The sequence below is a fragment of the Nelusetta ayraudi genome, unplaced genomic scaffold (assembly GCF_046127955.1).
Source record: "Nelusetta ayraudi isolate G7.1 ecotype Tasmania unplaced genomic scaffold, CSIRO-AGI_Nayr_v1 ptg000056l, whole genome shotgun sequence".
Taxonomy (NCBI): Eukaryota; Metazoa; Chordata; class Actinopteri; order Tetraodontiformes; family Monacanthidae; genus Nelusetta; species Nelusetta ayraudi.
The window spans coordinates 2505560-2522854 of NW_027466106.1; the positions used below are offsets into that span (position 1 = coordinate 2505560).

Sequence of the window (17295 nt, forward strand, 5' to 3'; positions counted from 1 at the left end):
TCCAACTAATCACCCGCGAACTCTGCACCTGCACAGATGGGTTTGTGGTTCAGACCTCAGCAACAATCGCTTTTCATCCACGGCAGCGTACAGAGCGTCTCATAGTCAAGTCGCAGCAGATTTATTCCGTTGGATTATGTGGGCTATACAGATTAGATAGCACGAGACTGGCTTCTCCATAAACCTGCAGATTATCTACATGTTTGGGACGATGGTGAGCAGTGAGTCTCTCTGATGGGAAAACCCTGTTGTGGACTGACTGACTGACTGACTGAACCGGAAGCTCCAAATACTGTTGCTGATCCTTTATGTGTGTGCAACATAAAAGAAAAGAAAAGAAAAGAAAAGAAACGACCAATCCAAATACTTTGTTTTTGCGTACATACATTTATTACCTGCATAATACCTTTGAATGTTTGAACAAACATTTTTTTTTTTTGCTTGCCTGACAGTTTTTTCTTAAAAAAAAGAAAAAAGAAGAAGAAAAAAAAGATTCCTGTTTACATCTGTACTGCAGGACAGTTCCAATAACAACGGCATCAACAGATGCCACAGTGAATGGCGCTTTGGCAACATGACAATGTTTACAGACAAGAGTTGTGCAGAATTCTACCATTCTCAAAGAAAAAAACAAACAAAAAAAAAAACAAACCCAAAAACAAAGGTTGTATAAGCGGTAAAGTTTTGGACAATCAAAGTTACGCATTACATGATTTCCTTAGTGGTTTACATTTATTATAAATGTACCAAAGACCCTCATCAACAAAGATTCCTCCGGGTAGAACAACACGCGTAGTACAACAAATCAGAGGAGACGTTCTTGAGAAACGATGGCGTCATAGGAAGCGAGTAAACATTTTGACTTGAGTCCCTTCACTGATCCGAAGTAAATCTGCAAAGATGTGCGCCATCATTTCTCCGACACGACATCCGCTTGGTTGGACAGAACCTCCAACTGTCCTCCCAGCAAATGCATCCAAAATACAAAAAACACAAAAAAAAAAAAAAAACACCAGGTGAAGGTTGAGAACAAATGTCTGCTTAGGCAGGAACACGAGTCACAGCACCAGGAGAATCCACGCTCAACACTTTCTATGTAGTACCGATGTGAGCGGGGCCGAGCGGCCCCGAGTTCCCTCTCAGCATCAAAAAAAAAAAAAAAAAAATCCATCTACTTTCCTTTTAGTTCCCTTTTTTTCTGCACCTATCCTGAAGGTAAGTAAAAAAAAAAAAAAAAAAAGGATCTGGTTGTCGTGGCAACCATGTCAGAATATCAACTAGTCCAGAGTTAACTGTGTCAAGAACGGCTCAAATCAGAAGCGAAGGAGGAGGAGGAGGAGGAGTGGGGCAAAGTGGTTCCAATGTGATTTAAAGAAGCTCCTGACCGACATGATTTCTGTCACGCTGTGAAAATGGACTGTTTCAAAGGCCGCAGTGCAGAATTTTCTCAAAAGAATTTTCTCAAAAGGCGTCGGCCTCGCAGCTCGCACGTTTTACACGCTCCCCTCCCAGATTGGAGCGGGAAAGTCTTCAGCTGCGCTCATTTCGGCACAAACATAAACAGGCAGCCCGGGGACGGGCGGGTTTACACGCAGGCACCTCGCTGCACTGAGACACATCATGTCCTCTTAGGACGAACGGGCCTTGCGGGCTGAATCGTGGGATGGCCTTTTTAAGAGAAACACTGAAGTCATCCAAAATCAATGAGCTGCTGGGATGATGTTTTCTTTCGCAGGACTTGTGACCGAACATAATACAGAAGAGAGAGAGAGAGAGAAAAAAACACACACAGGCTCTGAAGATAAACACTGCTGCTGCTGCTGCTGCTGCTGAACATAATCCTAACACTTCATTAAACACTGCTTAACCAGGTTTTCTGCATTCGAGCACGTGCCACCCACGCTGGAAATAAAAATAAGAATAATAAAAAAAAAAAATCCAATTTCTCTGAAAGCTACTTTCATCCGGAATCACCTGGTGGCTTTTATCCGCGTCTGGCGTGCGATGAGCTGCCGGCTGTAAATAAACGGCTTCTTTCTGTGATGCGCCTCCTATCAGGGAAGTGCAGTCGGACCAAAAATATTAGTGTTCTTAGCAAAAATATTTCCCTGCTGAGGAGCTTATGTACATTGGCACTTTATTATTATTATTATTATTACTATCTTTTATTTTGTTGCTACAAAGGCATCGGCCTTGCTTTGTTAAGACGTCTTTTTTTTGTCTCCTTTTGTTGCTCTAAGTGGAACAGTCAGTGACAAGGAAGACACAAAATTCGAAGAAGAAAAAAAAAAATCATAAAAAAAAATGCTTGAGGAGAGCATGGAGGAGTGCTTCACAGGAATAAGGAAAAAAAATGCCACAGGGAGGCCAATACTGACAAACAACAGATGAGATGGAAGTAAGATGTGCTCAAAACAAACAGAAGGGGGAGCAAAAAAACAAAACAAAACAAACAAGAAAAGCAGAGATGACTGCTGACACAGTCAAGAGAGGAGGAGGAGGAGGAGGAAGAAGAGCAGCCTCGTGTCTCTGCTGCTGTCTGATGGCACGGCCACACAACGGCTCCACAGAATGAAGGGCCAGAGACGTAAGGTTCAAATGAATCTAGTTACAAAAAAAAAACCCAAAACAAACCCAAAGAAAATCACAGAAGCCTATTCATTAATGTATAAAAAAATACATATGTAAACGGATTAAACATCGCCCCGCCCATTTCCCCTAAAATGGTAATAAAAACAAAATCATAATGCATAATGAGTACAAATTATTATTATTATTATTTTAGTTTCGCTAGGAAATAAAGCATCGCAAACACAAACAAACACTGACCTCTGAGGAGACCTCCCCCACACCCAAACAGGAACACTTCTACAGCCCAAAGGTCAAAGGTCAAAGGCCGCGGCGGTGGGTACGTCCCTTTGGTGCGATTTGATCAAGTCGCCACTTTCGCGTTTGGCCCTTCCGCTTTTTTTATTTTTCTTCTTTTTTTTTTTAAACGCGTCATTCGTTGTCACCCCCTTAATCTTATTGGTTAAGTGCTAATATTTGGTCATCTGGTACAAAATGCATCTGTGCTTTTTTTAGTCAATATAAAAAAAAAATAAAAAAAAAAGGCGCATATTCTTCTAAATCTAAAGGAATTAGGCTCTCACAGGCAAAAAGTCTAGTAGAATTAAAGTGCATGTCACCGACACGACAACACAACGGCATCGGTGTGTAAGATGATTGTACTAATCACTCCGCCTGTTCCCTTCAACACAGAGCGGACAGAGGCACCGGACAGGGCGCCTCATTCACACTCTAACATCCTTCATTATTGCTGAGGAAGACGTCTTTGGAAAATTGGAGACATCCCTTTTTATTACTTAGTTGGCACTTCAGGTAAATCTATGGCTTTTTTTTTTGAGATTCTGTTTTTTTTTTTTTTTTTTAAAGACTTTTACGAAACAGTCTCAATCCAGCTGGAGCTGAAGGAAGGTAAACCACGGCCGGAAACTTGCTGAGGCACAAAAAAACGAAAACAAAAACAAAATGAAACTGGACGTGACTGGAGTCCAGCCGGGACGGTTGGGTTAAAAAGTCCTGGCGGTGAGTCTACCACCGGCCGCTGATGCTGGCCATGTCTGCGTGAAACTGACGGGACAGGCGGCCGCTGGCGCCGCCCTCCAGGAAGGAGGACCTGATGGGCGGCTCGAACAGCTTCCTCCGGTTCTTGTTCAGTTCTGGAGGACGAGAAGAAAACAGACGTGGGTGTTTAATCCCCTCCGAGGGGCCACTTTGACCAACAGCGAGGCAGAGAAACCGAGGCTTGAACATTTGGATGGTGGCTGCTTCAAACAGCAGAAGCTCTGCGTGGTGGTGGTGGTGGTGGTGGTGGTGGTGCTGATGGTGACGTCTCCAGTCTGGTTGCGAACCAAGCAGCTCTCAGACTGTCAGACGCCCATTAGCAGCACAAACCTTCAGTTGTTCCAGGCAGACGGTCTGTTCTAGCGGCTCGACTGCGGCGCCTCGACTGTCAGTCTGTCTCGTCACTTGCAGAGGGGAAGAGAAACGGCACCGCTGTCAGAGAGGCTGTGAGGCTGCCTGTTGTCCTGCGTCGCCACGGGGGCAGCAAAAGACAAAATCCTAAGACTGGGTCGCTTCACTTAAAGTATTTTACAGCTGGCAACACTGTGTTGCAGTGGTTGGTACTGCTGCCTCGCAGCAAGAAGGTTGCGGGTTTGATTCCGGGATCTCCTGGGGCTTTTCTGTGTGGGGTTTTCATGTCCTCCCTGTGTCTGCGTGGGTTCTCTCCGGGTTCTCCAGCTTCCTCCCACAGTCCAAAAACATGCATGTGAGGTGAACTGGGAACTCTGAATTGTCCGTAGGTGTGTGCGAGTGTGAAGTTGTTCAATTCAATCATCCAATCCGTCACTATTATTATTATTGTTATTACCATTATTATTATTATTATTATTATTATTATTATTATTATTAAAACAAGAACGACATGATAAAAATGTAGAAACATCGTGTGTGTGTGTGTTTTTTTGTTTCTTTCCTTTGTACCTGAAATGGCGAGAAGCATTTTTCTGCGAGCTCCGAAAGTGGTGATGCCGAGTTCCTTCAGGTCCTGGTCCGTGAGGGTCAGGAACGTCTGCAGGTCAATCTGGAAACAACAACAACAACAATAAAAATGGACACCTCACACTGTTTGGCTGGAGAAAAGCAACAAATTCAATGAAGAAGCGAATGTTAGACATGCAAAGCTGAGCAGGATCGGCCACAGATGGACCTTCAGGAGGTGCAAAGACGCGTTGCTGAAGATGACTGGCGACTGGAGACGCCATCGGCTTTGATTCTACCTCTTGCTGCTGGAAGACGTCGGTGTATTTCCCCAGGCCCAGTTTGCTGAAGAGCTCCGGCAGGTCGGAGCCTTTCAGCGACGAGTTCAGGCTGCAGCCGTTGCTGCCGGTGACCGAGGAGATGCAGTCCATGTAGTTGCTGCTGCTGAGGAAATGCTCCGCAGCTGCCCGCCACAGAAAGAAAATCAATACATTAAAACAAACAAAACATCTCAGGTTTGGTGAGGTCCGAGGCGGCGGCTGATTTCACCGACCAGATTTGTTCTGCTTCCTCTTCGGGCTGCTGACGGCCGAGGAGAAGTCGCCGTGGCCGGGAAGCCCGTTCCCAGCGCCGTTCCTCTCCCTCCAGTTGTCTGATTCGCTGCCGTTCCCGAGGCCCTCCCTGCTGCTGGAGCGGGACAAGGACAGCGGGGAGCCCTGTGGAGACAGGAGGTAATGTTCTGAGAGACCCAAAATGATCCAGGGACGTTTAGATGTCATGTGTGGAGAGAAAGTATCGCACATTCGCACATACAGCAACATTCAGAGTTCCTTCATTGTTCAATAGACACGGATCTTTAGGTGTCTTTTTTTGAAAGGTTAAGTGTGCAATATTTGAAGATTTTGACAAAGAAACAGCAAAATTCAGTGGTTGCATTTTAGACTGCACCGTCTTTCACTGTCCCTCCCCCTCCTGAGCTTGCCAGTGAGCTACGGTGGCCTGAGCATTCACCCTAAGATCTATATATTTATATATGTGTGTGTGTGTGTCAGTAAGCTTTTACCAATATAAAAATCATAAATCAAACCAAATATTACAGAATGGACCTTTAAATATTGCAATCAAAATATGAAAACACAGACTTGTAAATGAGATATTATCATCCAGAGAATCAACGTTTTGAAGTCTTTCTCGCTACTGTGCAGAAAATGCACGGTACAGCTTGAGCCAGCAGTATCACTCTGCAGGTTCATCTGTGCAAGCTGAGATTTAAGTGCGACGAGCCTCGGCTAAATCCCCGTTTAATTAAAATCGCAGCGGCTGCCACCGAGAGCAGGGTAGCAGAGCAAAGTACTCTCTGTGTAACAGGAAGTTGGCGAGCGAAGGGAGGAAACGACAGCAAATCACCTCGAAAGCAAATATTTTGCTAAAGGCTGCATGGAGACGACGACGCGGCAAGTCTGACCAATCAGAACCGATGGGAAGCTGCAAGTGGGAGTGGGACCCACCTCGTACGTGGTGCTCATGCTGGGCTTGTACGGAACGTGATTGGCCCTCCGCAGCTCCTTGATGGTCTCGGCCGGCATGGACTTGGAGAAGCCCAGGCCGCTCCAGGTGTTGGTGGGGGTCCGCACCTCGGTGACCACCGGCTTCTTCAGCATCGCTGCGTGCAGGGCGAACGAGGGGGAGGGCGGTGTTTGTGTTCAACGTTTCAAATCAGCGGTTTGCGCAGACGCTCTGGCAGCCGCGACCTTTTATTTACCCAGCGGCTAAATGATGGGTCAACTCTGGGTGCCACTAATGACAGCGTTCCGGTCGGAGCCTTACCTTTGGTTGCCAACAGTTTCTTCTGCTCGTAGTCAAAAGCCTGGAAAAAAGACAGGAAATTCCTTCATATATATCTATATATCTAAACTACCCTCTAGAGGACAGTTTTTGTGAGCTTCTTGTGTGTTTTCGCACACCTGCATGTTAGCGAACGTGGTCTGCGGCGCCAGCCTGATTCTCTCCCTCTCGCTCTGCTGCGCCGCCCTCTCGGCCGCCCGCTCGCTGCCCGGCGCCCTCTTATCCGCCACGGGGCTGTCTGACGAGCTGGACTCGGCGTCGGAGAGGAGACAGTCGGAGCTGTTGGCATCCAAACACAAACGGTGAGTCAGACCATTCCAGACCATAATAGGAACGCTCGGAAAGTCTGAGGACCTTCTCTCTCTCATCCAGACCCGGGCCAAACACCCAAACAACCATCAACCGTCTTGTGTGTGTGTGTTTTCTTCTTTTCTCGCGACACTATTTTCTGCCCATCATGCGACGTGGGAATCACAGTGAACGCTGTGTGTGATTTCTGCATGTGATCTCCTCAGAGACACGACACCTACTGTAAGTGGGAGTTCTTGGTGCCCTGCAGCAGCTCCACGGCCTGTCGCTTCCCCGACGACGTCTTGCACGAGGCCAGCATCTGTTTGAGCTCGCTGCCGTTGGCCGAGTGCGAAGGGCTCCTGGGCATGCCCACCTCTACGAACGTGTCCGAGCCTGGAGATCACAGCAGGACTGTGTTGATTGTTTCATGGCAAAGCAAAGGTTGACTTCAAGGGGCAGTTTACACGGAGACAGATATTTTTTTTTTTCGAAACCGCACATTCTCGAAAACGCTCCCGATAAAAAAAAAAAAAAACAAATAAATAAATAAATAAATAAATCCTGTTTACACGTAGACGCTGGAAACGACTGAAAAGGATGTAGTACCTATGCCAGGCCTGGTGAGGCGCCACAAGTTTACTCCCTGAAGGCGGAAGAAGAAGAAGAAGAACACCTGAAGCACGGCATGTTTAAAGCAGAAGCAGAAGCTCGCTAAAAACATTAGCACCACAGAGAACAGGGGGAAAAATTGCTTGTGAAAAGATGGTGTGGATAAACGACAGAGTTAAACTTCTGCTTTGAATTACTTTAGAACGCAAAGCCTTAAAAGGTCCCCGTTAAGGTTGACTGGGCGTCGTGCTTGGCACTTGGTTCTGCAGCTCCAGAGGGAAAACTGCTACAGCGATTTTTATGGGATACATTTTTGATGGGATTTTGGCTTTTCATGAGATGAGAAAGGTGAAACGATGACGGACAGATGATACAACAGTGTCACATGCGACATGAAGACACTGCAGGACTATGACTAAGACACACCGACAGCACTTTATTCACATTCTGTAACTTAAAGTTCATCTAATGTGCAATAACATCTGATTTATATGCAAGAGACAAACCACCTCTGTCAACCCGTCTTTCTTTTCTTTCTGGTTATGTGGCTTAAATCTTTAAATCTTACATACTACGACTTTTAAAAATGTGCAGCTTTTCCATCAGCAGTGTATTTTTACATAATACCGTGTAAGTACATCCAAATGCACTGAGATTTTTTTTGTGTGCGACAAAGCTCCGTTGAATCATGGCTTAATTAATAATCCCAGCGACTGTAACTGAAGCTGTTTGCCCCGCTGCCCTACATTCACTCTCTGTGTGTAACCGGCTGTGCTTGAGTGTGCGTATGCACAAGTGTAATTAAGAATATCTGGACGTGCACAGTTGCTCCGTGCGGAGAAATCTAATATGATGTCTGTCAATCAAGCGGTGCTCTCAGGTCAGGAGTCTGGTGTTTGAAGAGCGTCTGTGCAGCCTCGGCCTCAGACTGGGTGAGCCAGTGCAAACACAGTCCAGGGACAGTGAAGGAGGAGGAGGAAGAGAAGGCTGGCCTTCCCGGGATGCTCCACATGGAGGGAGGCCCGGCTCAGAAAACACTGAGGGGAAACCGAGATGCGTGAGAGTGAAGCCTGAGGGGGAAAACCGCCAGAGCACCAAACGGGGGAGAACGCGGCTCTGTGTGGAACCGCCGGGAAACTGAGAGTTAACCTGTAGCCGGTCCAAAAAACACACGGACGCAGAATGAGGTTGGAGCCACGGATTAGAGAAATATGCCTCCCTTTAGGTTGGAGAGGTTGCGTAAATCTAAAGTGGAGGCGCTTAAAGTGGCGGTTTATTCAGGGCTGTGCAAGGCCGAGCGTCCACAATGTTAATGGCACAAAGATTCTCCGCAAGGTTACAATCACACGGAAATCACATGATTCCGGGTGCGTCTGACTGACTCCAAGGACGCTCGTTCCTGTGCATTAAGGACAATTATATATATATATGTATATATAGACCGTGTGTATATATATATGTACACACACACATATTTAAAAAGACAATATGGCCAAACTAGAGTAGTAAAAAAATAACAGGATAATACGATTGGAAGCGGTTTAAACAGACTTTGATTTATTGTTTGACCACAAGCTCAACAGCGCAAAGACTGTCGGCAATTAGCATGAGGGACGATATAAACTGTGCATCCGGGCGCCTTGACTCGCCTTTCCATTCGAGCTTTAGAAGAAATGGAATATATTGAAGACAGATGTGGGGAAGCACTTCTGTGCAAACAGATATTATGTCATGGACTGACATGCATTTTCAACATTTTTCCAGCATCATAAACTTTGACTGGTTTTGAGCCTACTTGACCAGCACATGATGTGAACCCTGTGCACAAACTAAAAGGAGCCAGGTAAGGTAAAAACATCCGAACACTGATCTGCTTTGATTTTGAAACAACTGAGGCTCCTTTAAACAATATTGACTGACTTTGCAGCAAATATTGAACTGAGCAGCTAACTAAGAGCAAGAGCCTTATTGCCCTATGTATATTCATATAAATTGAGAATCGCTCTAAGGGTAAGAAAACCCCATGACTCTTCTTGTATTACACTTATGCGAATGCATTTATGGATCGTATAAGCTTTTAGAAATATAAAAATCACAAATCAGGCCATCGCTTGACCTTTACACTGAATGCACAGAATATAGAGACTGCAGGTGCAGACATGTTCCAGTTTGAGAGGTGTGAGTGGACTACCTTCATCTGGGCTGGACTTGCTGGACAGCGGCTCTGATGGATTGTGTCCGCTGGCCTCCTGGACCGAGTCACAGGGGGCGGGACTCAACACGGTCTCTGCAAGTGACGCGGTGGATATCCTGCCGTAGACCGAGCTGGCATGCTGGGTGCAGTGAGGACGAAACATAGACTGAGACATGTTGGGTTCGACCATGACTTCAGTGGAGGTGAACTCAAGAGTGTTGCACTGGAGAGGACGGCGTGTGGAGCCCACCTTGACGTGTCCGTTCAGAGTGCAGGGACCCTTGGTGCAGTCCGGGACCCCGTTGGGCTGCTTGTCGATGGGAGCCAGGCCCGGCGGCGGGGACGGGGTGTTCTGGGTGTAACCCTGCACCCCGGAGAGCAGGATGCTGCTCAGGGTGGCCTGGGTGGCAGGGTGCAGCATCAGCTGGGAGGAAAAGCCTGGAAACACACAAGTGCAACGAGGCATCAGGTCAAGCAGGGATGGACTGAGTTCAGCTTCCTGTGGACAAAAAAAAGAATCTTCACACAACTTAACTTCAGCTGTGCATAGACTTCAGCTGAGTTTCCAAACCTGGATTTATTTTTACACGTCCTTCTGGGGACCGTCGAAAACTATCTGGCAAAACTTGGAGTTTGACTCGCTGAACCTTCTTGTTTATCTTGATCAAGGCAGACCGGTCAGATTTTAACTGCTGGCGAGGAATGAAATTACACCAACACAACCTCCCTGTAGTCATTTCAGATGAGTCACTGAGGTCAAGCCCAGGCCAAAGCCGCTCAGGAATAAAGAAAATTCTTTGTTCGTCTTTTATTGTGAAGGTTCCATCCAGTTCCAATAAAACTGCCGGTACATCAGCACTCAGCTAATCTCTTTAGCGGCAGCAGAGCTCGCAGTCACTTCCTGTAGCTCTTTTTCCCACTGTGATTTTAAACAGCAGTTTACAGGACCCGGTTTTTGTTCCAACTAAAAGAAGGCTGCTAAGACCGACTTAACACACTTACAATCTCAGGAAAAGGGAACCATTAGCATAAATAAATATATCAGTACCCTGGGTGCTGGTGAGTGCGCTGGGCCAGAGGGACGGAGACGGCGCCGCGTTGCTGGGACTCTGCGTCTGCAGGGGGCTCATGGAGGAGTTGAGACTGTTCAGGATGGCGTTGGGGGCGGCCGAGTTGGCGAGCGCGTGGGCCGCCGTCGCACCCAGGAAACCTGAGCGGAGAGCAGGACAAGGAAGGAGGCGACAAAGAGACGGTGAGGTCGGCGGCGGCAGTTCCCTCGAAATTTCTCGAGGTAATTGGAGGTTGCGGCGGGGGGAAAAAAAAACATCCCGCGGCAGCTATTTCGCAGGAATCCCATCAAACTGTCATCAACGGCACGGCCAAGCGGAGCGAAAGGAATATCTGAAATTTCGACAAGGTCGCGGACGCGAAAAAAAAGAAAACCCTGCACACCGAGCGTGTCCCGGTGACCGATGAAAGCATGTTATTGAGAGCTCTAACAATGCGGTGCCGGCTCTCAGAGCCCCGGAGACGGTGTAAGAAAACAGACAGAAGCCGGTCTGTGGCTTTAACAAGGGCCGAGTTTGGCTCCAGAAATAAGGCCAGAGGATTTTTCTGGCGCGCTGGCCTGTAATCTGAGCAGGACAAGCATGTAGCAATTACTAGGGGCCAGGATGTGGCCGTCCACAGATTCACCCCAGGCCCCCGGGCATCAGGGGGCGCTACCTCCACTTGGAGCTCGTGGCACACTGAGGCGGACGTCCAGATGATGAATTTATCCTTCAACTGTTATTCATCAGCACTAACTGCAGGAGCCAGCGTTGGTGCCAACACTCATCACACACCACTGAAGAAGTTTAGTTTAGTTCCTCGGCTCAGGATCGGATGATGAAGCCGCACAGAGGGAGTTATGACAGACAGAACTGACTTTGCCCAGATTTTGCTCCGTGACCTACATCCTGTTGTACACACTTAAAAACCTACTTTTCAGTCTCTCACTGAAAACCTACATATGTCCCATTTAACCTGTGTCCTATACTGTGTTTTCAAGGACAATGGTCAGTGTCTCCAATGCGAGACGTCAGTCCTCTACCTCTTCGGCTTTCAGAAAGTGAGTGCTAAAACACATTGGTCTGGAAGCCGTCCCTTTATGGTGTCACAAAGGGCAATGGTAAACCTTGTTGGAGTCTCCTCACAAATAGGTGGAAGGTCCAACAACGCACCAGTGTTAGCAGGAAGCGAAAATACTTTCAATTTCGACTACCTACTATATAAACTATCAATCAATCCATCACTTTTTGTTTGTACAGCACTGAATCACATCCAAAGGCATCTCAAAGCGTTTTGGACAACCATAAGAAAAACCAACTGAACTTCGTATCTGGAAACTGCAAACAGAGGGCTAAATGAGCTGTTTTCTGGAGAATTGATCATACTGCTCCACTCAAGCCTGACACGAAGATCTAAAAAGATTGATGCCTGAATATACCCGACATTTTATATGATTAAAAGAAAGACAGACGTCTTAGGCCACAGAATTCCACTTCTAGATTTGGACAAAGGTCTTTTTTTTTAAGCCTCCTTGTTGAGGTTAAGGCTGCAGGAAAAAAAAACAAACTCCTACAAGAACACAGCTGTTCGTCATCCCGTGATTCACGAGCTCGGTTTTAAAAAGGCTAAATTTGAACAAGGGGTGTTTTCTGATGGTTGGCTGATCAAAAGCTGCTCCTGTTTTTCTGCCATGAACGCATTTATTGTAAGAGACAAGAAGCCAACTCCTGCTGTTAAAAAAAGAAGCAGATAAATTAAAACGCAGAGAGTGAGGACGGAGCGATGAGACGCTGGCCGTGATTTACGCACCAGATAAAAATCTGAGCCCTGAAAATTTAAAACAACTTCCGCTGACTGGAGCGATTAGAGGCTTCCGGCAGATCTGGCTTTCGATATCTGCCAAGAGTGATGACACCCTGGGCATCAGCTGCTCCACTGGGACACTTTTTTGGCGCATTTTTTTTTTACACGCCACAAATCGTGGCTCCTCGCTCGGAATTGTCGTCACGCGGCGCTCTTACCCAGATTGCTGAGCCCCAGACCAGCTGAGGCGAGAATGTCCAGGCCAACGGGGCAGATGAGGGACGCCGACGGGCCGTTGGGGGCCGGATTCAGCAGCACGGAGGGCGGGGAGGAGGAGCAGGAGGAGGGGGGAGGGGGCGAAGACACCCCGTTGCTCTCCAGGCCCAAGAGGAACTTTCTGGCTTCGTACATGTTCACCGCATTCCTCTCCACGCTCTTCACTATCACCGACTGCGGAATATGAGGGGGGGGGGGGGGGGGGAAGAGACAAACAGGAGCCATAAGAAAAAGGGGGCAACGGGGAGTGCGAGCAGCAGACGAGGGGGAGTGGAGGGAGGGAGACAAACACAACGGGGAGGAAGGAAGAGGGAATTACGGGAAGATTAGAAGGATAAACATGAAGGGAATGTGGGAGAAAGGAGGAGGAGGAGACGGAGAGCAGCAAAGCACAGGCCGTCCCTTCCCACCGGCCAGAGCGCCGAGGCGAGACGCGTCGCCCGGCGATGACCGTCGCTACGTACGAGGCACCTGGTGGACGACGGGATGACTTCCCAGAACATTTTCCACATTAACGGGAACTCCGGTCTTCACCGAGCATCGCAGATCTCCCGCTGGCTCTGATCTCCAGCTTTTGTAAAGTGGCTTCCAGTCACACACACACACACACACGCGCGCGCTTGGATGCTGGATGGGCCTTTCTGGATTACGGCTGTCACCTTGTTAAAATGTTTCAATAAAGGCCTCTTAAGAGGATCTGGGCTCGGTGGCTGTTTACTCTGGAAGCTCGGCACCACTTCCCCACACACGCCCGTCTCGGTTTTTGAGCCCCTCGTGGCTCCCGGTGGGGACGCGGGCACGGGGTTTTTTTTGGAGGAGAAGCGGCGGCGGCGGCGGCACGACGCCAAGCGTTGAAATACGATTAGAAATAAAAGCGAGCGGGAGAGAAACTGAAGCGCTGGCAGCCGAGCGGCGGGGCTGCGGTTCACTTCGCGGCTTTCACAGACGACGCTGGAGAGGGACGGAGCTGCGAGCGGCCGTCAGGAGAGACGCCTGTGACAGGTTGTGCGAGGGGAAGGGAGCTGAGTGCTCTTCCCCTCCGAGACAGATGTTTACGAGCGAGTGTGGATCGCGTTTCAGGGGTTTGTTTTTCGCCGTTATTTCACCGAGTTCGTCGTGAGACGCGATGTGACAACCCGTACGTTCTGGTTCCACGCTTGGGAGAGCGGCTTTGTTGGCTTTTCGGTTCGAGTCGTTCTTCTTAAAAATGAGGAATTGAGAAACAAAGCAAAACTGAGGCAGCAGTTTTATTGAAAAAGCAAAACAGAAAACTAAACTGGCTTTCCTGAAATGTTTATTTTTATGAGTGGTAGTGAGATTTTACAGACAGAGGTGCTTTTTATTTATCTCTTATGTATGACCTCATTAGTTCCTTCATGTTCTTTAGAAAAACATAAAACAGTTTTTTTTTTTCCTATAAGAAAAGAATCAGCTGGTTTTCAAACTTGACTGAGGTTGATTTGGCCAAACTTTGCCCTGTGAACTCATGTGTCTATGAACCCTGTGTCACACGGCTTGGTCACATGACAGGTGCTGCACTGCTGCGTCCGTCCTGTTTTTTTATCTTCTTGGGTGCGTCTACTCGCCGAGAACACCAGAATTTATTAAACCGTCTCCGCACAAAGCACAGTGGAAAACAAACAAAACGCCAAAGTCGTGATGAAATATCGATGGAACTCAGCAACTCCGACACGATCCAGCTCGACCTGGGCTTGTGCACAGAAATCCAGTCCGTCTCTCTCTGCTCCACTGATCCCCCTCCCCCGAGCCCCCCCGAGCCTCAGAAATCCCCTCGGAAAGTTTCCACGCCGCCTGCTGCCGTACCTTGCTGGGCTGCTTTGGCTTGGGTTTGATGCTGATGAAGACGTCCAGCTGCTCCATGAGCGCCGTGATGCACTGCGGCTCCACGTCGATGTCCTCCTTAATGTCAAACATTAACACCAGAGGCAGGCAGCCCTGTGGAGTGAGCACAGAAAAAAAAGAAAGAAAAAAAAGAAAGAAAAAAAAATCAACATCTTCTCACGCCTGGCGAGTTGCACCAACACATCGTTCACTCAAAATTATTGCATCTGCTGTGCAAGACGCCGCTGCCACCCCCCGCCCCCCCCCCCTCCTCCCTGCGTCTAAATCATTATTATCCTGACCGACAAACACAAATTTTCACTGCTGGACTCGTCCCCAGCGAGAGCCTGGGAAATTCCACCAAGACCAATCTGTTCGGCGTGATGGCCACCGCCAGCGCCGCAGACCTCTTTATTTTGGGTTTTGGGTGCTGCGCGGCACTCCTCAGTTGCGCGTGGGTGTAATTAGCAGCGAGTAGAATAAGGCCAGACGGACTCTGACGGGGCTCTGACATGGAGGAGCTGTAATCTGCAGTCTGGCTGGCCCAGGCCAAATCACAGAGGTCAAGCACGGTGGAGATGGAGTCCTCAGCACGTCCACCGGGGGCGCTGCGCCTCCGTTCCTCTTCTTTCTCTCCTTCTTCGCACACGTAAATCAGCGACGGCACCGAGAGGCTCCAACTCGTGAGTCTGGACTCGCGCAGACTCACCATGACAACTCTGGCATTTGCTAAACATCTTCAGGAACCGATAGCAGACCGCAGACGAAGACCAACTGGCACGACGACCAGCCCACATTCTGGGTCTGGAGCTGCTTACGCCTGAGTCTGACATATCTGCAGCAGAAACTCCCATTCACAGAGAATTTGCCAGCAAAACGTTTTCCTTTTTTTTTTTGTTAAAAAGAAAAATAAGACAAACGAAAATACAAAAATACCATAAAATCTGAAGTATTTCCAATTAGCCTGTCCTCGGGAAAAACCACAGAGCAGAGAATGTAAAATGCCCGGGGTATTTATTCCAGCCTCTAAGCCTAATGGCGACGCACAATGCGCTGAATTATGGTCAGGGCTCAAAATCGAAAGCCATCAAAGAATTTCTGTGCGCGCAGGGCAAAACCAGTGCCATCAATCCCAGTAAGGGATACCCAGTGTGCAGGTATGCGGCTGTATATCACGCAGCCTGACCTTAGATGGGATTGGTGGTGTAAACAGAGCCGCTGAGCTGATTCCTCTCCCTGCAATTCCAACCGGCTGAAGGCGACCACATGCCAAAAGCCACATTATCACTAACACACAGCAGGGGAAAAAAATATGATGTGCCTACACCAGGACGACCCTCACCGCAGCTTGAAAGGGAGCGCTTCCAATTAGCAGATACTCGCAAGACGGGAGGACAAACCAAAATGTAAAACGTACCATGAGATACTGCCGCGCCAGGCAGACCGACTCGATGGTGCCCTGGATGTAGACGGTGGACTTCTTCTGCGGGCCGTTGGGGTCGGGGAAGTGGATCTGGGCTCCCGTCCTCTGGGTGATGTGCTTGATGTTGCTGCCGTTGCGGCCCTTCATGAAGAGGTGGTGCTGAGGAGCGATGTCCAGGTGGGTGGTGACGGAGATGGTGCTGGCCAGGCTGCCGGCCAGGTGCTCCAGCAGCAGGGCGGTGCCCCTCTGGGGAGGAGAGGCCAATGGGAGGGGTCAAAGAAACGCATTCGGGTCGTCTTTACCAGTGCTAATGTGCTCTGATGCTAGTCTTTAGCGTAGCATTAGCCGGGGGAAACGGTTTATTTTCAACTTTATTGCAAAGGTCAGCGTCACACTTTACAGAAAGAATTTTAATATTTGCAAAACATGACAACATACTTTGCAAGAATATCAAATATGACCTGCGAGGTTGCTGAAAAGCAGCTCATCCATCTTGCTAACCGCTCAGTAGAAAACATTTACAATTGCCGGCAAAATCTCACTGGACTCCAAAACCAATCAGCTTCCTTTATGAGCAAAGAGGCAGCAGGTACAAGGGAGAGGCGTGGCTCCTCCATTCTGACCTGAAAAACCACAGAAGAAGACGATGGAGAAGAAGCTACTGCTAAGCTAAGCTACTCAGAAACACCGACCTCGCAGTGGAGTCTGAGCCATGTCGCCTCCAGAAAACAGAGTTGTTTTTACATGACCAGTGGAAACTTTAGTTCTTTCCCCCCACATTGCATCTGCAAGCCAGTTGCACAGTTTCACACAGCTCAGCGTGCTTGCTCTCTCTCTCTCTCTCTCTCTCTCTCTCTCTCTCTCTCTCTCTCTCTCTCTCTCTCTCTCTCTCTCTCTCTCTCTCTCTCTCTCTCTCTCTCTCTCTCTCTCTCTCTCTCTCTCTCTCTCTCTCTCTCTCTCGCTCCCTCTGCGAGCCATCGCTTGGCCCGGGAAAAGCGAGTCATTTCCAACCTGTCATGGGAATTTGCGCGGCGCTGCCAACAAACAAAACTATCGACGGAGGTTTGGACGCTTCTTCACGGTGTTCCAGCCGTCTCACGCGCCCGCAAAACCCAGCAAACGTACACATACACCATCATCCTACGGCTCTTCGCTGGCCCGGCGCTCCGGACCCACCGCGCACTCTGCGGGTCGTGTTTCTAGCACGCTGTCCACACTTCCAGGCAGGGACGTTAAGAAATACACGCAGGAATGCAAATCAGATTTGAATCTTGCAGGGATCTGGGGGTGAATCTCTGGGAATGTCAGGATTCAATTAAGATTCTCCTGCAAAATCCGGTATATCTGCAAAGTTTCTGAATAAACAAATTAAGCGCAGGCGTAATAAATAAAATCGATTATCAAACACACGTCACTT

The 17295-nt window shown here is 48.4% G+C and overlaps 1 protein-coding gene across 2 annotated transcripts in view; it reads right to left on the reverse strand.

The window, feature by feature from the left end:
• Positions 1 to 468: 468 nt before the first annotated feature.
• bicc1a (BicC family RNA binding protein 1a) overlaps positions 469 to 17295 on the reverse strand; it is a 52966-nt gene continuing 36139 nt past the window's right edge. The window contains exons 8-21 of one of the 2 annotated variants that reach the window (XM_076038272.1): positions 15873 to 16124; positions 14438 to 14569; positions 12556 to 12787; positions 10533 to 10694; positions 9735 to 9922; positions 9482 to 9623; positions 6921 to 7074; positions 6510 to 6669; positions 6373 to 6412; positions 6054 to 6208; positions 5099 to 5261; positions 4845 to 5008; positions 4549 to 4648; positions 469 to 3722 (exon numbers count right to left, since the gene is read on the reverse strand). In XM_076038272.1, the coding sequence (XP_075894387.1) occupies positions 3595 to 3722; positions 4549 to 4648; positions 4845 to 5008; positions 5099 to 5261; positions 6054 to 6208; positions 6373 to 6412; positions 6510 to 6669; positions 6921 to 7074; positions 9482 to 9623; positions 9735 to 9922; positions 10533 to 10694; positions 12556 to 12787; positions 14438 to 14569; positions 15873 to 16124 (2172 nt within the window). In that variant the 3' untranslated portion in view covers positions 469 to 3594. Of the gene's footprint in view, positions 3723 to 4548; positions 4649 to 4844; positions 5009 to 5098; positions 5262 to 6053; positions 6209 to 6372; positions 6413 to 6509; positions 6670 to 6920; positions 7075 to 9481; positions 9651 to 9734; positions 9923 to 10532; positions 10695 to 12555; positions 12788 to 14437; positions 14570 to 15872; positions 16125 to 17295 lie in introns of both variants that reach the window. The other variant, XM_076038271.1, reaches the window with a different exon arrangement.